The 23,557-nt window shown below is 48.2% G+C and overlaps 1 protein-coding gene across 1 annotated transcript in view; it reads right to left on the reverse strand.

The window, feature by feature from the left end:
- MPHOSPH6 (M-phase phosphoprotein 6) overlaps nucleotides 1-23,557 on the reverse strand; it is a 171,910-nt gene that overhangs the window by 19,170 nt on the left and 129,183 nt on the right. Inside the window, exon 4 of the mRNA XM_069638643.1 lies at nucleotides 733-842. Coding sequence (XP_069494744.1) covers nucleotides 733-842 — 110 coding nt within the window. The remainder of the gene's footprint in view (nucleotides 1-732; nucleotides 843-23,557) is intronic.

Genomic DNA, 23,557 nt, shown 5'->3' on the forward strand with positions numbered 1-23,557 from the left:
GAGTGTGGTAATCACTGGAACTAAATTACATGCAGAGCCACAGCTGCTTCGTGCACCACTGGTCAAGGGCATAATTTCAAACTAAAGCACTATAGTGATTTGTGGTATGTAGAGGATCACAGGGAGAGTTTTCTGTACACGGCCTACAGGCTCTCCGTTATGGATCCATTGGTCTAGAAATACATAATTAAAAAACGTGGGGCATGGTTCAGAATAGGTCCAGGATAAGAGTCAAAAGCAGTCTTTGATCATTGCAATGTCAGTAACATTAACGTGATCCAGCAGGTCTCTCTGGTGCCGGACATGGTACTATAGTAAAAGTATGGAAGTGTTCACCTGCAGATCGTGACTATAAAAGTGCCATTTGCTCTGACAAGCACAAAGAAACTCTTAAACATGGGGCTTCCAGGAAAATGTTAGTTGACACTTCTGATCTGCACAAGTAGGCAGTGGGTAACCCAAGGTGGAGGGCATAAGAGGCATACTGTTGGCAGTGGCAGCCGGAAACCTCAAGTAGTCACAAATGAGGTCTATTCCTGGGCAATCTTCATGTTAGCAGGTCTCTGTATGAACTTCAATCATTTGGGATTTTTCTCTAGGAATGAACTTAAGAGAGTAACAGAGACCTGAAAAATACAACATCTGCACAGGACAGAGTGCCTGCTTTACCATTTTTTGATATAGACTAGTAAAAGTATATTGTTAAAGTGACCAAAAAAATTAAAGGCCCACCTTCGGGCCATTTCTTCATCAGATACATCAACTTCCATTTTCCCAAGTTTGCCGTAGTCGTCGTCTTCCTCCTCTTTTGCAATTGCAGAGTTCATCTGGATCATTAACTTCTGAAATTCAAAGTGGAAACGGTCATTAAAAAGTTGAGACCACCTCAAACTTACAAAGCAGCATGCAATGCCTTCAGAATGAAGAATGTTCTGGGGGAGAAAAAGAATTGCCAATAGATATGTAATTCCTTGCGGCTGATGGGGTGGGACAGGATTTGCATTTAATGCTAATCAACTGCACTTTAAAGAAATAGTTAAGACATCCAGGTTGTGTCATTCGTTAAGTACAAAAGACAAAAAACATGTTTACTTAATGAATTTGAAAGTACAGTGCATTTTTGGCAAGCACACATCACAAAACAGCAACAGGATTGGGGTGTAAGACTGATCCACGAGTTGCAGGGTTAGCTGTGTGAAAAAGATGATATTGTACTAGTGGTTGTGCTTAAGGCTACAGCTGGAGAGGGAAGAGAAAGTATACATGGTTTGAGGAAGGAATACAGATTGGGAGCCTAGATAAAGAAGCCAAGGTCAATGTTGTATCAATAGGTTGATGTGCATGCCAGAGGCAGTGACCAGTTTGGTTACGTTGCAGAAACCACTTTTCCGTTGGCAGGGATGAACCGCTTTCATTCTGATATCCTGCCATGCCAGACCCAGCAGGAATGCAGTTTGTTCTCCAATTACATTGACAATTACCCCACCCCACAAATACTTTGTGCACCTAGTGTCTAAGGGTGCAAGGCCTGGGAAGCAAATATGCGTGGGTAGCCAGCTTTCGTTTGTAACATTGGCAAAAACAAAGGCTATGGATGGTGCTAGGTAAGAATTTGTAGAGTCCAACTCGTGTGGGACTTTACAAGACATCTCTTGGTAGTAGGTAACCCACCTTTTAATCTAGGCCTGTACTACAAGTTGGTAGAGTGACTGAGCAGTCAGGCTTATCTTCAGAGGGGTAATGTGAGCTGTAGAATAAATATGGGTATCCTAAAGTTATAGTATAAATATGTATGCGATACATTACTCACCGTAATCGTACTTCTGGTGCTTGTATCTGCTTAGATTCACATGCTACGCATAGTCCGACATCTAGTGGAAGTCAGAGTATTACAAGATTGGTTTTCGAAACTCGAAAACGGACATCAACAGGGTGTGTTTGGTAATACTATCTCTAGTGTGAAGTGTACTGTACCCTAGGTCCTTTACGCGTCGAGGTCCCTCAGATGGTTTGTTTCTGACATGAGGTTGCATGCAGTGTAGCGCGAGTACAGATGTGATAAAGCAGAAACAGTGATAACCCAGGAAACATCTATGTGCATTCTACTCTAGTAGGAGAGTAAAGGTGGGTGCATCTGAATCTAAGCAGATACAAGCACCAGAAGTACGATTACGGTGAGTATGTATCCCTTCAGGAGCTTGTGGATCTGCTTAGATCACATGCTCTGCATAGATTAGCGAGCAGTATTTGGAGTAGGAGGTGGGAAGTTAGAAGGTACAGCGGCAAAAAGATCTTTTAGGACCACTTTTCCCACCAGTGAATCTGCTTTACAGTGGCAATGCAATAATGCTGTGTGAACGTATTGAATGCAAGCGTCCCCAGCCAGCACGATCCTCCCCGCAATGAGAGACAATGACGGACTCTCCCAAGTCGGGAATAAAGCCAAGACAGAGTGCGGGTGAGCTTAAATGAGAGTTTATCAATCAGAATAGGGCATGCAAAGAACTCTGCAAACTCCGAGAGCGCTCTGTCTGACAATAGCAAAGACAGGAGTATTTATCCACAAAAAACGTCATCAGTACCTACATACTATAAGGGGCACAAGTTCAATGGGATTGGGTGGCGATGACTAGCTATAGGTGCTGCTGCGATGTGGTTGGCCTTGGCTGGAGGACGTCACTTGTCAGCCTCGTGGGCTGGGCTGGGCTGGGCCTGGCAGGTCAGCGGAGTTCATCCGGGCAGTGTTGTTGTGCCATTGTGGCCAGTGTCAGAGATGAATGTCTTTTCCTGACTTATTTGCCCTATGCCATGCACACCGCAGTCATTCAGTCATTGCAATGTTATCTCCTTTAATAAACCTATCAATAGGTTATCCTACAGGTTAATGCAACACAGGAGGAATGCACCTTGTGAGCGGTTGGATGGTGATTTATCCGTGCCTGGTTACCAGTGTCCTGTTTGACCGGTACCATAGGTCGTGGGGCTAAATCTCCGGGCATGGGACGGGCGGTACATATCTCTCTGTCTCGTTAGAAGTTATGAATGGGCTGTTGTGTGTTACCACAGTATTGGGTGTCTTCGTTGCACCGGGTCATAAGTCTGAGGTGTTCCGGGGGGTTGTGGGGTTTACGAGGAGGCGCCTTGGATTTGTGTGGTCAAGCGGAGGTTTACTGCTGGGCTGTAAATAATGCAGGTGGCAGGCCGTGGCCTTGAGTGCTGTAACGGGGACTACAAATCTTTGAAGCAGCTCCAGCCTAGTTGGGGAGGTGGAGCAGCGTGGCGCAGGCCTTAGCGCTCTTATTTGGCAGACTTTGCAGGGTGGGGGGGGGGGAGAATGGCCTTGCACATATTCACAAAGGTATTTTTCTCGTGTGTTGCCGACTTTTAATGAGAACATCATAAACATTTGAACATTCTTATAATACTCATTTGGATCACTTGAAAACATACATTTCAACTCACTACATGTCACTCGAATATAGTCAGTTTAAGCACCTTACTAGTACATTATATTTTAACTACAGCATTTAGTAATATGCATATATATATTTGCATTACGTGAGGTAGTAGTGTGGTTGGTGGAGCATAGAGAACGAGACCCGCCATTGTACGCGGCGGTAATGGCATATAAGGGCTGTAGATATATATACACATGACTGGCACATTTGCCCGCGTCTCTTCACCCGAGCCTTATGTACAGTTGCATTCGTCCTCCCCTGCACTCTAGCAGCATTAGTTCAGTTATGGCGCGGGACCGCGGGGTGCACGGTTTTCAATGATACATATAGAGAACAATTCCCCGGAAATGCTTTTTATCATTTGCACACCCCTGCAGGGGTGTGGGTCCTCCATTGCTGGTGTCATGTAAACATGCGTTTCATACAATAATTACACAATTTTACAGGTTTCTTTAGTAGAAGTAGTTTTATGGAAAGGATACACGTATTACAGGTAGTTTTTGACATTCGTATTTGGGTATTTTTCTGCTTTCATCGGATGACCATTCTACCGTTCTCCCCACCACCCAGGCCTCGCTGACCGGGTCATGCTGTGAGCAGTGATACACTGTGGACGGTGAAATGTTACAGTGTTAGTATCTTATGCTAGCTCATGTCCGTTTTGTTCGTGGGAACGGGCTCACAGCGGATCTGCCAGGGTGCTGCGGCGACAGGGATAATTGAAACTCTCCGAGGGTGGGGGCCGCGCTACAGTGCGCTGAGCTCACACCATCTTTGATAGGCAAAATGGTTTCTGGGCCTAGCTAAATTCAATACGTGTGGGCAATGTCTTCAGCAGGTGAACCCTCCACCACCTGGGCCCGGGTGGTCTGAGGGGACGCCCAATGAGCCATGGCCCTCACCTGGGGAGGGGATGTAGGCAAGGAGGGTTTTTTGGACCACTCCTCCCCTACATTTCCCCCCTTTCGTTACTTAAGTAACAAATTCTTTAACTCATTCAATCTCCTACACTCTTCTTCGTCCATAACTGCCTCATCCCATGCTGGTGTGCCTTTTATCAGCATCCAGGCTCTGCACACCCCCCTTAAGCTCTCACCCCTCCTAGCATATTCATCTGGGGTACAGGTTCGGTATATACATCCGCTCTCTCTTTCCAAGTCTACCCACACCTCCTGATACCATTCTAGTATGCGGGGCTCTCTGATGGTGGTGTGCCATAATTTGTCTATGATATCCTTATCATGATACCTAGGCACTAGTTGATACCTTGGTGCATCATCAGTTCCGGTTTGTACCTGCACATTCTGCATGGTATGCATTGTCCCACGGGTGTTGCCCATTGTCACCATCATCATTGCACCCTTAGGTACTGCGTTAGCACAACATCGAAGACCCACTTGGCACATACAAAAAATTAAAAGGAGGAACACCACAGCTGGCATCAAAAATTTCACAGTCGTTCCAAGCCATGAGGGGACCCAGGAGAAGATGTTGTCGAACCACGTACTGTCTTCTGCTCCACCTTCCATTTTCATTTTTTCTCCTAGGTTGTGTACTGCTTCGATCACATGGGACAGGGAGCCGTTTTCTGCGTCTTCGGAAGGTACGAAAGTGCAGCAGGCACTTCCAATTCTTCGGCAAACACCTCCATCCATCGCCGCCAACAGGTCCAAGACATACCTGTTTTGCATTGTCATCAGCCGTAAAGCCCTTAGTTCCACTTTTATTAAGTTGAACCCTTCTTCAGTGTCATTTGCCAGCTGAATCAATTCCCAGCGTGTTATCTGGAGCCATTTTGCGTTTGCCCTTGCTTGGACACTTGAGATGAGTGAGGCAAAGAATGTTTCTGCTGAGCTGAATAATCGGTATCTGTCTGGGATCTGAGCCAACAGTTCTGATGATGCCTTTGATATGTAGTTTGATGCTCGTTTGTTACGGGTCAGCACCTCTTCCTTGCTCCCGGAAGACAGGACGTACATTTGTGACTCCGCAGTCGGCTGGGCTGCACTCTGTTGTATGCGTTCCTGTGTCTTTTTGCTCCCATCGATGTGGCTTTCTGGTATTACCATTAGGGCTGAGTGCAGAGTGGCCATTGAGCAGCTGCCACTCCATGACGGGGGAAGGTGCAGGTATGCCTGGTTGCCGCATACCCAGTACGTGTCCATCAGGGCCGCTGTCCCTTTTCTCAGATCTGGGATGGTGAGGGTCTTGTTACAGTTCTTGTTTGTCCCCATGGAGGTTTTCCCCTCTCCTTTAAAACATAGTTCATAGTCTATTTTGTTTTGCAGTTTGAAGGGTTTTTCAATGGCGGTTACCCAAGTTAGTTTTGAGATGTGTTCCTTCCATACTGGTGTGCATGTTTCTTCTATCCATTGCAATTTCTCTGGTGCCACACCTCTCAGTGCTTCAGCTTTACACATTACTTCTTCATCCTTCCACTTGTTGTCCGAAAAAAGTGTCCCTTGTATTACAAAAAATGGTTCCTCCAGACATACCACCCCTGCCGTCTTCGGGTAGCAAGTTTTCTCGTTCTGCAGCATTCTAAAAGTAACTTCATGTGCCTGGAAGGTGTTCTTAATCCTGCATAACGTAAGATGAAGGAGACACTGGGCATCTATAATTGGCAACTCTTTGGGTAGCAATACTTTGGGTGTACCTGAAGCATGGGGAATGAGGGAGCAGACATAGCAGCTCTCGTTTGTTGTTTGTTTAGCTGTTGCACTCATATCCGCATACCATTTATTCGTCTGGTGGGGGTGTCGTGGGTCTTCCATTCTATCTAATCCTAACCCATAGTACTCATCATACTTCCTCCTTTCAGCTCCCCTTTTTCTTCTGTTATTTCTTTTCCTAATGTACTTCCCGGCTTCAAGGGTGACAGACACAGTAGACCCCCCCCCTTTCTCCTTCCCGCCCCCCTTCACCCAATCATCATATAATATTGTGTTGCTTTCATTCTTCCATTCTATTATTTGACAATGTGTCTGTAGCTATGGGGGCAGGTTGGCTGGTAGGGGTGTTATACAACCAGGATATGGCGGAGGGGTTTCGGTCGTTCAGACTGTGAGCATTGTAATTAGATATCTTTGGCGGGGACACTGTTATTTTGCATTTCACCCTGTAGCTCTTCGTTTTTTATCATGACAGCATTGGATGATGTTGTATAATAACCCCATACAAGTTTCGTCCCGTCCCATACCAAGAAGTCACCTTCTTTAGTATTTACACTCGTGGTTGCATTACTTACAGTAGTGCTGTTAGTCCCTCCCCCCTCGTTTATCTCGATAGAGATGAACGCTTTTAACCAGTATGTAACCAGGCCAAACATTAGTGTAAAAAACAATGTAATACACACCGATAGTCCACATTCATACGAATATCTGCATTTCTCAGTTAACCACTCTCTAACTCTAGTAAATGTATCCGTTGCAGGCTGCCCGTTAGATGCCATGGTAGTTCCTGTTCGAGATATAAAAGTGCATTAAGTGCATGAATGTAAACATTTTGTGGGCACTACCAGTGCCAGTTATATATTGACGAGGAATGGAAGCGGTAAGGGTTGCGGGGAAGGGTATTCACAGACAAGGGTGTAAACACGTCATAATTTAATCACTTCATTAATTACATATAAGTCCACCAGATAAAAAATGAAAAAAATGTTTTTTTTTCAGTAACATCTTAAAAAGAATGCCAGTTCCCATTCAGGTCCGTTACTGTCACACATACACAAGTTCATTTTCAGACATTCTGCTCAGCTGCACCGTTTGTTGTTGTCTGTGCCTCCTCATCTACCTCCTCTTGCACAATACTGTATGCTTTTCGTACATCTGTCAAGTGTACCCAGTATTTTAGGCCCTTTACTTTTACTGCCGTGGGCGTGCAGAACACTACCTCGTATGGGCCATGGAACCGTGGTGCATTCCATCGACGCACAAAACTCCTGACATAAATGAATTCGCCCGGCATCAGCTGTAGCTGTTGCTCAGGCTCCGTGACAGTCCCTGTTATGTTTCCCTCCTCTCTTGTGAAGGGTGGCGATAGCTGCTTTGATATTGCGCGCGCTGCCCTTGTCAATTTCTTCAAATAGTCTGTGAACTCTTCTCCCAATATCGCGGCGCTTGTGTGTGCATCTGAGTGTTCGCGCAGTGTAGAGTGTGCTGTGCACATTCGTCTCCCAGTCACGATCTCGTGCGGGGACAAATGGTGGTCTTTGCTTGGCTGATTTCTCAGCTCAAATAGCGCAAGGGGCAGACAGTAAATCCAATTCTTTTTCAATGAAAAGCATAGTTTTGATAACCTGCCTTTTAACAGTCCATTCATCTTTTCCACTACGCCATTACTTTGAGGATGATAAATCGAACACAATTTATGTTTTATTCCCAATAATGTAGTAACTTCCTTGAAAAGCTCATTTACAAAGTGAGTGCCATTATCTGAGCAAATAACGCCACAAATTCCCCAGCGCGGGAACACTTCCCTCACTAGGAACTTTGCAGCGCTTTTGGCATCAGGTCGTGCACATGGCCCTGCTTCTACCCACCTTGAGAATGGGCATACAACCACGATCATGTACCGTGCTCCATTACACCTTTCCCCCATGTCCGCGTAATCAATATGTAGCTCTCTGAATGGGCCAATGGGTTTTGGAATTGTTCCCCGGAGCGTGCGTAATGTCATTCCTGAATTGTATATCTGACATGTTGTGCATTCCATCGCTAATCGAGATACGTGCTCCTGGAGACAGGGCACAAACCATTCTTCCTGTATTTCTGCTGTGATGTGCTGTTTGGTATTGTGTGCAGGGAAGTGTAGTTGTTGAAACCCAATTTCTAGTAACTTAATTGGCATTACCACTTTCCCAGAGTTATTTTGCCGCCACAGTAAGTCTGTCGCCGACTTGCTGCACCCTCGTTTTGTCCACATCAATTTTTCGTCTGCACTAGCTCCTTCCTGTAATTCTAGTATTTGTTATATAGGCATCATGTTGTACCCTTCTGGGAATTCTTCGTTTGTCTTGTTTTTCAGCATGTACTCACCTGCTTCATATTTCTGAAAATAGGAAGCCTACTTGGCGGCAGCGTCTGCTGCCGCGTTTCCCAAAGACACAACATCTGTGTTGGATGTATGCGCTTGGCACTTCACTATTGCTACCGCAGTTGGGTTTTGTAGGGCCTCAATTAACTCTTTCAACAATTCTGCATGCTGTACTGGTGTTCCGTCTGCCCGTCGAAATCCCCTCCGCCCCCATCTTGCTAGACCTCCATGTACTGTCGTCGTCATGTAAGCTGAGTCTGTATATGTTGTCACTGCGCAACCCTTTGCTGCATGTAGTGCTTCTATGAGCGCAATCAGTTCTGCTGCTTGTGCGGAGTAATGTGATGGGAGGCGGTACTGTACTAGTGTTTCATATTCACCGTCTTCTAACCTCACCACTGCCATGCCAACATGTTTTTCTCCCGTGTCCACATCAATCGATGCAGACCCATCCACAAAGTACACTTCCCCCTCGCTCAGGGCGTTCTCACACACCACTGTGTCCTCCCCTCGTTCTCCTGTGTAAGTTGCACAATCGTGGTCCTGCATGTCCTCTAGTGTGCATGCTTCTGTGATGAATGTTGCGGGGTTCACTGTCTTGCATCTCACCACATGGATATTGGCGCTAGACAATATGATCTCATAGGCTGTTGCCCGCTGTGTCGTCAGTGTGCTTTTTGACCTCTCAAGTATTGCAAATAGTGAATGTTCCACAAACAATGTCACAGGGCATCCCATTACTATTGTGGCACTTTTCTCAATCGCGAACGCGGCTGCAGCGAGTGATTGCTTGCACGCGAAATGGCCTTGCATCACGGCATCTAAAGTACCACTATAGTAAGCCAAAGGCTTGTGTCCTAGGGACGTCTTTTGTGCCAGAACAGCTGTCATGAGTGTTCCCTAGCAGTACGAGAATAGGTAAAATTTGCGTCCATAATCAGGATTTGCTAGTACTGGAGCGCTTGAAATTAACTCTTAATGATTTGAATGACGCGCTCATTTCTTCTGACCATTCTATTTTTTTACTTTCCTGTTGTGCTTCTTTGAGTGCTTGTAGTAGGGGTCTTGTGTATGCTGCATAGTCTAATATCCATGCTCAGCAATAGTTGCACATTCCCAGGAACTTCTGCATGTCTTTCACTGTTGTGGGTTCTCTTACTGATTTTATCGCTTCTACCCTGTTGGGGATTATTCTTTTTCCATCTTTTGATATCAGCTGTCCCAAGTATAAGACCTCTGTCAGACAGTACTGTAGCTTTTCCTTGTCTACCTTGTACCCCTTATTGGCCAATAGAGTCAGGAGCGTTGTTGAATCCTTTTTACATGTTTCTTCGTCTTGTGCGCACAGTAGTAAATCGTCTACGTACTGAATGATCGTACTCTCAACTGATAGGTTTCCCAAGTCTTCATGCAATATGCGGTTGAATATGCTTGGGCTCTCACAGTATCCCTGCGGTAATCTGCAGTGTTCATATCTCTTTCCCCCCAGTGTGAATGCTGTCAGGTATCTACTCTCTTCAGCCAGGGGGATTGAGAAAAATGTGTTTTTCAAGTCAACTACTGTGAAGTGTGATGCCGTTTTTGGGATGCTGCATAATATTGATGCAGGGTTCGGGACCAAAGGGAACTCTTTCTGAATTACATCATTTAGGGGGCGTAAATCCTGTACCATTCTCCAAGACCCTCCCTTTGCTTTTTTGATTGGATAAATACATGTGTTACATGGGGAGTTTTAAGGCACTATTATCCCTTGTGCTAGTAGTGCATCTATTGTCTCTTTTATCCCTTGCTCAGCTTCACGGGACAATGGATACTGTTTCACTCGGGGTAGAATTGCTCCTTGCTTTAGTCTTATTATTACAGGTTGTACTCCATGCAACAGGCCTACATCATGGGGGCCTGTTGTCCACAAATTATTTGGTACGAGTCTCATGTCATCATCAAAGAATGACGGCGGTGCTCCTACCACTGCCATCAGTTGAGCGGGGATTTCCCTAGCTTGAATCAAAATGTCACAGGGCACCGCTATTTCCATTACAATTTCACCATCCCCCTCTGCATCTGAAAAGAGATCCTCATCTGTTAAGTCTCTTAGGGCGATGTTGGCATTCGTGCACAGTACTGTACGCCACTCACATCCTTCCATATCTACTCCAATCACCGCAATCCTTTTCGCTGATACCTGTACGGCGTGCAAGTCTAATGATACCACTGACCCTGGTGCTGTGTCGGGGCACACTATGGGACGGAAGAGGAATTCTGCTGGAATCCTCCAATCCATCTTCCTCAGCTCTGGAACTATGAGGGCCAATGTCTTTAGCCCTTCAATAAACATTTCCTCGTTCTTCGGCAAACCTCGTACTTCTTGTGTGGTCATGTACTACCAACATTGCACGCAATGGGCATATTCCAGGTGTTGAACACACTATACCTCTCTCAGTGAATGATATAGTCATGTTGAGTTTACTCAGGAGATCCCTTCCTAGTAAATTTATTGGCGAGTGTTCATAATACAGTAAGGGTGTCTTTACAGTCTCCCCCCCCCCACTGTTACGTCCAATGCTTCTGTGTAAGGAACTTCAATTACAGCCCCAGAGAACCCCTGCGTCTCTAACTTCCGGTTAGATAACGGGAACCGGCCCTCCCTGATACATGATTTCTCCGCTCCCGAATACACCATGAATATGAACTGCTTGTCTCCTATCTGCGCCCCTACCAATGGTTCCTCTGCTGCATCGTAGGTGGTAGATAGAACTGGACACGCAAGTGTTCTCTGTGGGCTGTCCTATGCAGGGTGTCTCATCGCCCCCCCTTCATTAAAGACACTTCCTGAAACTACTGACACGCCATTGTAAGGTGCTGGTGCGGGGGCCCCGTTTGCTGCTGTCGCAAAAGGGTCGCCTGGCGTGTACTGCAAGTTGCCATTGTTTTGTGGGTGGTTCTGTGTTCTATACTGGTGCCCCTGTTGTTGCTCATTATTACCTTGGCCTGGGTTTCTCGGGTGTTGTTGTCCCATTGGAAGACCATATGGGCTCCCCGGGTGGGGATGGCCATACTGTTCTACCTCTTGGAACCAGTTGTTGGGTCTGGCTCTGCACTCCCTAGAGTAATGCCCCCATCTTCCGCAGTTCCAGCAACTCCCTTGTGCACCTCTAGGGCCCTGCCATCCATTTCCTCCCATTCCCCCGTACCCCGGTCCACCTCCACTTCGGCCCCTGTACCCACCTCGTCCCCCTCGAGTGGTCCACTCTTGCCACTGCGGACCTCCGCCTTGCTCCTGCTCGTTCCACTGCCGCTGTCCTGCTCCAGCCCAATTAGTTGCCATCCTTCCTTGTATTGCTATCAGCCCCTCCTCCTCCTCCTCATCTCCCTCCCTGCTGTGGGGGAGTGCGGCTACAGCCGCTGCGACCTTCACCAACTTTGTCTGCACTAGTTTTGCTTCGTCTGCGCCACCTCCTTCTCCCTTTCCTTTATTCTCTTACAATGGTGTACTATTATGCTCTGGATCTCAGGCCATCCCTTTGCTTCAATACCTGCTATCTTGTCGAGCGCCTTTTGCACTTCCTTTGGGAGCCATCTTTTTATAATGAAGTAAAATAAAGATGTCGATTGATACCAGGGCGTGCCCGTTTCTGTTCTCCACATCTCTTGGACCCGAAAAATGTAATCCATAGCCTCCTCCCCGTCATTCATTGTACACTGCATTACTGACTGTAAGTCTGGCGTATCTGGAAACGTTTCTCGCAAGGCATCCCACACCCGTGCACGCACTGTGTTAAAGGAGGCCCCGTCATGGCGGTCGCAGTCTAATGTTACTCCCGGGAAACCGGTCTTGACCCATACTCTATCAGCCTGATCCCCCACTGCTGATACAAGCAAGCTCTTCACATCTCCTGTCGCTAGGGATACCCCAGCAGTGTGTTTCTCAAAGGCGTATATCCACTTACTTGCCCCTCCCGATAACGGGGGCAATAGCTTTAATAAATTGGCTTTATCCATCTGAGCCCATGGGATATAATGCGGCCTCCCTCCTCCCCTATGTATCAATGGGAGCTGTAGCCTTCCTTTTGTCGTTGCATCTACACCCGTTTTGGCTGCTGATGTTCCCAGTGATGCCATTTTCCCCACCCTATTCCTTAATCGCCCTGTCCACTCATCCAGTGTTCTCATTGAACATGTACCATCCACCCCTTCACTTCCCCCACCCATTGCCATGCTCAACCTGTCACTTTCTTCTAAATCGTCCCTTATATCACATAGTAGTTCCACTCTGTCCCCTATAGGCCTTTCTTCATTATCAATACCTCCCTCTCGTGTCCCTACTTCGATTATTCGTGTCGGTTCTTCCTCAATTCTGAACAGTATCTCACCTTTTTTCCACCCATCTTCAAGTGTTCTATTCTCACTCGGCGCTCTAGACGTGTGCCCTGATCTTGCTGCATTAAGTGCTGTTTGTTCACATATGTCTTTTATCCTTGCGAGCTCATCTTTCGCTATTGAGAGTCTTGATTGTAAATCATGTTAGCTTTTCTATGTCCACCCTTTGTGTACATGCCTGGGCTCGCTCCCTTGTACTTTCATATGGTGGGGGTGCCGTTGGCCGGTGGGGTGTAGTGGTTGTCAGGGGAGGAGGGACATAAGTGGGGTCACTGTACCCTTCTGCGGGCACAGGCTTGTTTAATATTGGGTACAAGCTTATTACCTCTACTTGTGGCTCTACATTTGACGATTCTTTACCATCTTTCTGTATCATCAGTGGATTGTCAGTGGTGGAGGGTAGGTCAGGATTTAATGCTGGTGCTTTAGGCGGTGGTATCTCTTCAAATAACCTCCAGAGATCTAATATTTCCCTTCTATTGTGCAACTGCTTCCCCTTGTATTTCAAACAAATGCATGTGGCCACCATATCCAGAACACTTTTATCAAATGACCCTCCCTCGGGCCATATCTGGGGTAACCCCTCTCCCCTTCAGCTCTGTTATCCACTGGTCATGATATTTCTTAATGCGCTCCGTGTACCCTGGTAGGTTCTTACAGATATGTGATAAGGGTGTTTCGGCCCCCCATCTTTGTGTTTTCCTAGTACTTCTCTGTCTCTGTGTGTCCACAATTACAATGTAAACCTATTACCAATATGGGGTTCGTCTTCTACTTCACATTCAATAATGGGCTCCTTTGTACTCTTCCCCCCGCCTGCGCAATGCAAAACTGGCTGTACACAGTCTCTATGTTATTCTCTTGGGGGGGGGGGGGACATACAAGAGCAAACCATCAGTGATTTTGACAATATTAACCCGGAGATCAAAAAGGTACACACTCCCTTCACCTTTTCATTTTTGTCTTCAAGAAGCTTTATCCGGCCACACTTACCATGACCATTCAATTACCATACATTTATAACCATTTTACACACCCACAGCACCAAATTGTCTTCCGACGCATACGAGGTGCACACACCTCTCTGTAACACTCTATTCACAATTCAAGCTGCCCTCCCTTTCCTCCCTAGCCGGCTGTCCCTGTCCGTCTTATTCAGATATATGGATGCGCATAAATATATATATTGGTCTGCTCTTCCCTCTTCTAGTAGGACTCTCTCTCTCTCTTACTTCCTCCCTAACGTTTTGTACTGATCTCACTTTTAATTTCCCCCCAACCCTAAAGAAAAGAATAGAAAGAAGAAATAGCAGTCACTAATATATTCTCCGTGTCCCCCTTTGCCAGACACTTATCTTATTATCCTCTTCTTCATATATTCCCAGTACTAGTCAAGATAGCACTATGCGGCGCCGCCTTCCACCCCCTTTCGGAGCTAGGTTCCCGTCACTTTTATCTCTTATTCACCTCTTAATCCTAATGGCCATATGCAAAGAAAAAGCAAAGACAGTTTAGGATGATCCTTAGTAGATCTGCGTACCCCCCTTTTCTACCCCTCTTCGTTCTCTGTCCTAAATTTCTTCCTCCACTTCCTTTACGATCGCTCTCAATACTCACGTGCCCGTCTTGAACCGATAGTCTCCGAAACTGGGTCCGTCCAGGCAGTGTTGCCGTCCGCTCAACAGTCAGCCCCGGCTCCGGCGAGCGGTACTCAAAGGGGATTTTTCAACAGGGATCCCGTACCCTCTCTCTATTGAGTGCGCACTTCTTAGTGTACCGGTCGCCGTTGGCGGGCAGCCTCCCGGAGCCGGCGCACCGTGCGTATCCCTTTTTGACCGGAGATTCTCGTGCCAAAAGGGGACGGTAATGTTAGGTCGGGAAATAATAATAATAATAATGATCACGCTTTCGGGGTCACCACTGAAGGCAAGCGTCCCCAGCCAGCACGATCCTCCCCGGAATGAGAGACAATGACGGACTCTCCCAAGTCGGGAATAAAGCCAAGACAGAGTGCGGGTGAGCTTAAATGAGAGTTTATCAATCAGAATAGGGCATGCAAAGAACTCTGCAAACTCCGAGAGCGCTCTGTCTGACAATAGCAAAGACAGGCGTATTTATCCACAAAAAACGTCATCAGTACCTACATACTATAAGGGGCACAAGTTCAATGGGATTGGGTGGCGATGACTAGCTATAGGTGCTGCTGCGATGTGGTTGGCCTTGGCTGGAGGACGTCACTTGTCAGCCTCGTGGGTTGGGCTGGGCCTGGCAGGTCAGCGGAGTTCATCCGGGCGGTGTTGTTATGCCATTGTGGCCAGTGTCAGAGATGAATGTCTTTTCCTGACTTATTTGCCCTATGCCATGCACACCGCAGTCATTCAGTCATTGCAATGTTATCTCCTATAGTAAATCTATCAATAGGTTATCCTACAGGTTAATGCAACACAGGAGGAATGCACCTTGTGAGGGGTTGGATGGTGATTTATCCGTGCATGGTTACCAGTGTCCTGTTTGACCGGTACCATAGGTCGTGGGGCTAAATCTCCGGGCATGGGAAGGGCGGTACATATCTCTCTGTCTCGTTAGAAGTTATTATGAATGGGCTGTTGTGTGTTACCACAGTATTGGGTGTCTTCGTTGCACCGGGTCATAAGTCTGAGGTGTTCCGGGGGGTTGTGGGGTTTACGAGGGGGCGCCTTGGATTTGTGTGGTCAAGCGGAGGTTTACTGCTGGGCTGTAAATAATGCAGGTGGCAGGTCGTGGCCTTGGGTGCTGTAACGGGGACTACAAATCTTTGAAGCGGCTCCAGCCTAGTTGGGGGAGGTGGAGCAGCGTGGCGCAGGCCTTAGCTCTCTTATTTGGCAGACTTTGCAGGGGGGGGGGGAGAATGGCCTTGCACATATTCACAAAGGTATTTTTCTCGTGTGTTGCCGACTTTTAATGAGAACATCATAAACATTTGAACATTCTTATAATACTCATTTGGATCACTTGAAAACATACATTTCAACTCACTACATGTCGCTCGAATATAGTCAGTTTAAGCACCTTACTAGTACATTATATTTTAACAACTACGGCATTTAGTAATATGCATATATATTTGCATTACGTGAGGTAGTAGTGTGGTTGGTGGAGCATAGAGAACGAGACCCGCCATTGTACGCGGCTGTAATGGCATATAAGGGCTGTAGATATATATACACATGACTGGCACATTTGCCCGCGTCTCTTCACCCGAGCCTTATGTAGTTGCATTCGTCCTCCCCTGCACTCTAGCAGCATTAGTTCAGTTATGGCGCGGGACCGCGGGGTGTACGGTTTTCAATGATACATATAGAGAACAATTCCCCGGAAATGCTTTTTATCATTTGCACACCCCTGCAGGGGTGTGGGTCCTCCATTGCTGGTGTCATGTAAACATGCGTTTCATACAATAATTACACAATTTTACAGGTTTCTTTAGTAGAAGTAGTTTTATGGAAAGGATACACGTATTACAGGTAGTTTTTGACATTCGTATTTGGGTATTTTTCTGCTTTCATCGGATGACCATTCTACCGTTCTCCCCACCACCCAGGCCTCGCTGACCGGGTCATGCTGGGAGCAGTGATACACTGTGGACGGTGAAATGTTACAGTGTTAGTATCTTATGCTAGCTCATGTCTGTTTTGTTCGTGGGAACGGGCTCACAGCGGATCTGCCAGGGTGCTGCGGCGACAGGGATAATTGAAACTCTCCGAGGGTGGGGGCCGCGCTACAGTGCGCTGAGCTCACACCATCTTTGATAGGCAAAATGGTTTCTGGGCCTAGCTAAATTCAATACGTGTGGGCAATGTCTTCAGCAGGTGAACCCTCCACCACCTGGGCCCGGGTGGTCTGATGGGACGCCCAATGAGCCATGGCCCTCACCTGGGGAGGGGATGTAGGCAAGGAGGGTTTTTTGGACCACTCCGCCCCTACAGTATGGATGGAACTCCATGTAGCAGCTTTGCAGAGGCATCTAGAGGGATGTTGGCAATGAAAGCCAAGGTAGCTCCTGTAACTCTGGTAGTGTGCACATTGGGTGAAAGGTAGAACTTTCCTGGATAGGGAATAGCAGAGCTGTGTGCATTTGAATATCCATCTGGAGATTGCGTTCTTTGATATATGATCGCTAGCTCTACCAGGCGCTATGGAAACAAAGTTAGTCTGTTTTCCTTCCGTTGTTCACATAGTACAAGAGTGTCCTTCGTACATAAAGTGTATGGAGGCTTCTTTCTGCTGAGTTCGATGGCTTTCAAAAGAAAGTAGGAGGTTCTATGGACTGGTTTACATGGACCTTTGAAATGAACTTGGGTGAGAAGGGAGTAGTTTCTTACCTGTAACTCCATTTCTCCAGCATTGGTATCTTTCATGGATTCACATGCTTAGAATATTCCCCGTCGTCAGACTGGGAACCCTCGGTACACATATATATAGTCATTTCCAATAGGAAAAACTTCTGCCCTATCCCCGTCTGCGTCCTCTACGGGGCCGCCCACGTACGCCCCGTTGGACGTGATGGTATATAAGCCCCGCCCCCGCGGGTCCCTTCAGATTTCGACCCCTCCAAGATAACGGGGGGAAAACTTGCTTACATACCAATCTTCCACATTGCAGTCCGGGGAGGCCGGAGGGCGCATGTGAATCCATGAAAGATACCAATGCTGGAGAAATGGAGTTACAGGTAAGAAACTACTCCCTTCTCCAGCATTGGATCTTTCATGGATTCACATGCTTAGAATAGATTGTAAAGCAGTAACATCAAGAAGGAGGTGAGAGTGCAATGTAACTTACATTCGTAGAGACACCCCCAAACACTACCGTTTACACCATGTATGTAAGCAACAACTTATTATACTGATACGAAACGGATTTCCGCCATACAATGCTATGTCATATGACTCAGTATGCACCCCTTGCGCACATATCTACCCAACCACTTATGTTTAGGTCAATAAACTATGCACATTCATGTATACACTCTGAAAAACCAGCTGAGGCCAAATAATAATAGGCAGCATTCTTCTTGAAACTTTGGCTTACCTCATTGAAAAAGGTGGCGAAGCACTGCCCTTCCCATTTGTACCTCATCCGCGTGCTGCTTTTCCAGGCAGTAGTGGCGCGTAAACGTGTGCGGAACAGACCATGCCGCCGCCTGGCAGATGTCCGTCAGCGGAATTCCTGCCCATAGAGCCACGGAGGAAGATGTCGATCTCGTGGAATGGGCTCTGGGACGATGTAGTAGAGGTCTCCCGGCCTTGGAATGACACAGGGTAATCGCCGAGGAGACCCAGCGAGCCAGACCTTGTTTGGAGATAGCCTTACCCCTAGCCGAGGGGCCGTAGGCGACGAATAGCTGTCTGGTGGCTCTGATATCTTGCGTTTTTTTGCAGGTAAAATTTTAGCGCCCTTTTGACGTCCAGAGTGTGAAGAGCCTTCTCCGCCGTCGACGAAGGAGATGCAAAGAAAGTAGGGAGTACCAGGGTCGAGTGCTTATGATAGACCGACGGTACTTTTGGGATGAATGAAGGGTTAGTTGATAAAATAACTTTGTCCTTAAAGAACCTCAGATATGGAGGGTCTATGACCAGTGCCTGTAGTTCCGACATTCTTCTAGCCGAAGTGATGGCAACTAGGAACGCGAGTTTCCAAGATAGAAATTGTAGAGATGAAGAGGACATTGGCTCAAAGGGAGGCTTCATTAAGGCAGCTAGAACCGTGTTCAGACTCCACGACGGTGGGAACCGTTTTTCCGGAGGGAAGGTTCTAAACAGACCCTTCATGAAATGCTTCACTAGCCTGTCACTGAATAGTGGAGGGGACTGTCTTCTTCTGGTAAATCTCGAAACAGCCGCCAGGTGTACTTTGATTGACGATGATGACAGTCCGCTCTCCGCAAGATGAAGAAGATACGGGAGGATTTGCTCCGGAGTTACTTCCAAAGGTTGTATATTTTGTTGTGTTTGACACCATATACAGAACCTTTTCCATTTGCTTACATATGATTTGTTAGTGGACGGGGCTCTGGCCGCCTGCAGAATCCTTCGGCAATCAGTCGAGACTTTTAGGTTCCCGAACTCCGAGAAGTCAGGAGCCATGCAGTTAAGTTCAGGCTGTCCGGATTGTGGTGCCACACGGTCCCCTCGTCCCTGGACAGGAGGTTCGGTACTTTCCTGAATGGTATCGGCTGATCCAGCGACAGATGAAGGAGGTCTGAGAACCATGGTTGCCTCGGCCAGCGCGGGGCCACTAGGATGACCCGGCAATTGTACCTGTGGATCCCCTGGATCGTCCACCGTATGAGGGGAAATGGAGGGAAGGCGTAGAGGAACTTGCCTGTCCACGGAAACGAGAACGCTTCCCCCAGGGAGCCTGTTTGGGGCCATCTGCTCGCGAACTGAGCACATTTTCGGTTTCTTTCCGTGGCGAAGAGATCGATCGACGGGGTCCCCCATCTTTCGAAGATTTCCCCGAGTTGAGTGGAGTCCAGCTCCCACTCGTGTATTTGTGACATAGTCCTGCTCAGGGAATCCGCCTGTAAGTTCTTCGCTCCCGGTAGGTGGTATGCCACTAGGGAGATGTGGTGTTTTAAAGCCCAATGCCAGATCTTTTGAGCTTCCTTCGAGAGGGTCCTGGATCTGGTGCCACCCTGTTTTATCAGGTAGAACATAGCTGTCGTATTGTCCGTGAGCACTCTTACTTTTGACCCCTTGATGTGTGGGAGGAAAGATTTCAGGGCCCATCTCACCGCCCTTAGCTCCAGGACGTTGATATGTAGGCGAGATTCGGTCGACGACCACCTGCCTTGGGTTTGGTGACGTGACATGTGTGCTCCCCTGCCCGACAGAGAGGCGTCTGTAATGATGGTGTTCTGAAATTCCGGCTCCTGCAGGGGGACCCCTCTGTCCAGGTTGCGCGCCACTTTCCACCATCGGATGGCTTTGATAACTCGTTCGTCGTCGACTATTATCTTGTCCGACCAGCGGCCTGTGGCCTGCTTCCATCTGTCTGATAGGAACTCCTGTAGAGGTCTCATGAACAACCGGCAGTTCGCGACTAGGTGGATGCACGATGCCATGGAGCCGAGGAGAGCTGCATATTTTCTTACTGACAACCTTCTCTGTAAACGAAGTTGGCTTGTCAGGTGTTTGATCTTCAACAACCTTTCCAGGGATGGTTTCACTAGTCCCGTGTGGGTGTCGAATTGAGCACCTAGGAACTTCAAGCTCTTCGAGGGCTTTAGTGAAGACTTTTCGTAGTTCACTGCAAATCCCAGACGCTGTAGCAGTCGCAAGGTGTTCAATAGGCTGTCGTTGGTCGACGCTGGGGAGGATCCCCTCACGAGCCAGTCGTCGAGGTACGGGTAAACGTGATGCCCTTCCTTCCGCAGCCAGGCTGCTACGGGTGCTAGGCACTTTGTAAAGGTTCTTGGGGAGGACTTCAGGCCGAAAGGGAGCACAGTAAATTGGTAGTGTGTTTGGCCGACTAGGAACCTCAGGAACCTCCTGTGGTGAGTGCGCACCGGAATGTGAAAATACGCATCTTGGAGGTCCAGAGACGCCAGGAAATCGTTCTTTTGGACCGATCTGATTACCTCCTGTAGAGTAAGCATCTTGAACTTTTGACTCAGCAGGGTTTTGTTGAGGTCCCGTAGGTCGAGGATGGGGCGCCACTTCCCGTTTGGTTTCTTTACTACGAAGCAGCGCGAGTAAACCCCTAAGCCTCTCTGTGAAGCAGGGACTAACTCGATGGCGCCTTTTTTTAGCATGAGCGCAACCTCTCGACGCAAGACGCTTAGGTGTGGTTGAGACAGGCGTATCGGTGGACGTCTTGGAGGTCTGGATTTGAATCTTAGGGAATGTCCCAGTCTCACCGTGTCCAGAACCCACCGATCTGTCGTAATTGACTCCCATTCCTCGACGCAACTTGACACTCTCCCTCCTAGAACGTCATTGTTGATCTTTTTGTTTTCCCGTCGACGACGAGTAAGTGGGACGTCTCTTAGAGGCCTGGAAATTTCTGCGTCGGGTCGAGGACTGTGAGGCGCGTCTATAGCCTTGGGACGGATATGAAGACCTCCCGAATGCTCTATCCCTGGATCCCGCAAATCGTGCGTTTCCCGTAGCTCCTCTAAAGGGGCGAAAGGAACGAAAGGGCTTACCGCTTTGGAGAGAGCCCAGCGAGCGCGCCGTCTCAGAGTCCTCCTTCATTCCTTTCAAGGCCTCATCCACCTTTTCGCCAAACAGGTGGTCACCTTCGAAAGGCATGTCGAAGACCTTATATTGCACCTCGGGTCTAAAGTTGGTGCACTTGAGCCAGGCCTGGCGTCGTAGAACCACTCCGTTGTTAATTTGTTTGAACCCCAAGTCTGCCAGGTCCACCGCTATATTGATAGCATGGTTCGAGGCTTCTTCTCCTTCACGAACCAGGGACATAGCTGATTTTCTGTGTTCTTCTGGGAGGTGGTCCAAAATGGGTGCCAGTCTGTGCCACATCTCCCTGTCATACCTGGCCATGATTGCCAGGGAGTTCGCTGCTTTCACTGTTGACGCTCCCACTGACAGGATCTTCTTACCGAAAGCGTCTTGGCGTCTAGCTTCGGAGTCCGGCGGGGTAGAGCACTTATGCTGGGCCTTTGCCTTTCTCGTCGCCGCCGCCGATACCACCGAGTCAGGCGTGGGTTGCGCAGAGAGGCATTTTGGCGTCGAATCTGGAACTTTAAATTTTTTTTCTACGCGGCCTTTGACCGCAGGTTCCGAGAATGGATGCCGCATGGTTTGGACGCCCTCTTTCCATACGTGGTCCAGTATCGGTATCGAAAAAACGGAACGCCTATTCTTGCCCATGTGGTCAAAGAGGAAGCAGTCCTTCTTTTCTTCTTGTTGGGTCAAACCGAACTCCTTGCAGGCCTTTTCCATCATGGAATGGAAGGCCCCTATGTCATCCGGTGGAGATGGGTGAATGGGACTTTTCGGAGGATCCACCTCCACATCCGAAACCCATGACGAGTCTCTCGACGGCGAGAGGGAGATATCAGAAGCTGACCCCTGTTCAGAGAGGGAGTCCGAGAGCTCACCTTCTTCCTGGACTGTTGGAGCAGTTGGGCCCACGACCGATCTAGTCGGGCGGTGTGAAGGTCCGGGCTCGTCGACGAGGGGAGTCGTCGGAACAGGTGGGAGCCTTTCGTCCAGGGACTTCAAGAGCGAGTATAAGGAGGAAAGTACCTCCATGGAGAGAGTAGCCTGGGCGTTTGGAGGCTGGGTGAAAACTTGAGAGCAGGTTGCACCAGAAGGAAATCTGGGCCGTAGCCCCAGGTCTTCCGGGCTCACTATTCTGAAGCCGTCGTCTTCTTTGGAGGCGATCGAAACTGCCTGTTCTTGTAGCAGTGTGTCGGGTAGCCCCATGTCGAACGCTTCTGGCCTCCAGGCCTGGAACTCCGTCGACGAGGGAATCGTCGTCGACGATGAGCCCGTTTGAAAGGCGGGGGACTGTGACGGAGTGGGCACTTGGATCGTCGCCGTCGTCGTCGACGGAGGGCCTGCAGGTGGCTTAGGCGGTCCCGCCTTCGCGGAGCTCTCCCTGCGTTTATCCGCCTCTCTGTTCGTAGCTGATCTTTTCTGATCGCTCGAGGAGGATTTTGGCCTGTCCTTATCTTTCTTCGACGAAGAAGAAGAGGAAGATGATTTCTTCGTCGATTCTTTCGATGAGGCCTTAGAGGAATGACTTCGAGGCACGTCCTTCTCCGTAGGTCGTGATTTTTTGGCCGGAGGTTCCGACGGATGTGAGCGTCGGGAGGCTTCTGATGTTTTCGCTGAGGCGACACTGCGCACCGATCCTACCTCCGACTGAGGGTACGCTCCAGCGCCGTCGTTCAGCCACGAGACCAGTCGCCGATTCCGGTCCTTCAGGGTTTTTTGGGAAAACCCCTTGCAGATATCACATTGGTCCGCCGAGTGGTGGGGGTGAAGGCAGTAGAAGATGGCCATCCCCTTCATAAACCTTCTTTAGACCGCACGTGGCACACGGGCGGAAAAGAGGCTTACCCGACATTATTGCCAGACCAACTAACAAAACTCGTAGGAGTTAGAAGCGGACCAAACAGACAAACTCGCAGGAGTTAGAAACAATCGATAAGTATTTGAAGAAAATACACGAGGAGATCCCACTATCTTTGGAGACGGTTGAAATCTGAAGGGACCCGCGGGGGCGGGGCTTATATACCATCACGTCCAACGGGGCGTACGTGGGCGGCCCCGTAGAGGACGCAGACGGGGATAGGGCAGAAGTTTTTCCTATTGGAAATGACTATATGTATGTGTACCGAGGGTTCCCAGTCTGACGACGGGGAATATTCTAAGCATGTGAATCCATGAAAGATCCAATGCTGGAGAACCTAGGATGTGTTCGGAGGACAACCTTGTACTTGTGCCCAACGAAAAAGGGGTCCTGTACGGACAAAGCCTGTAGCTCACTGACACGTTTTATGGAGGTGATAGCTACTAGGAATGCAGTCTTGTAATGTTTAAGGCTGGCCTTGTGCATAAGCTCAAAGGGTGGAACCATGACCTTGGAGAGCACAACATTGAGATTCCAACCTGGAGGAGGGTTGGAAATTGAGGTGGGGGAGAGGAGGTATAGCCTCATTATTCCTCCCATGAATGCCT

This window comes from Ambystoma mexicanum, chromosome 1q (assembly GCF_040938575.1).
Source record: "Ambystoma mexicanum isolate Mex_15411 chromosome 1q, UKY_AmexF1_1, whole genome shotgun sequence".
Classification (NCBI taxonomy): domain Eukaryota; kingdom Metazoa; phylum Chordata; class Amphibia; order Caudata; family Ambystomatidae; genus Ambystoma; species Ambystoma mexicanum.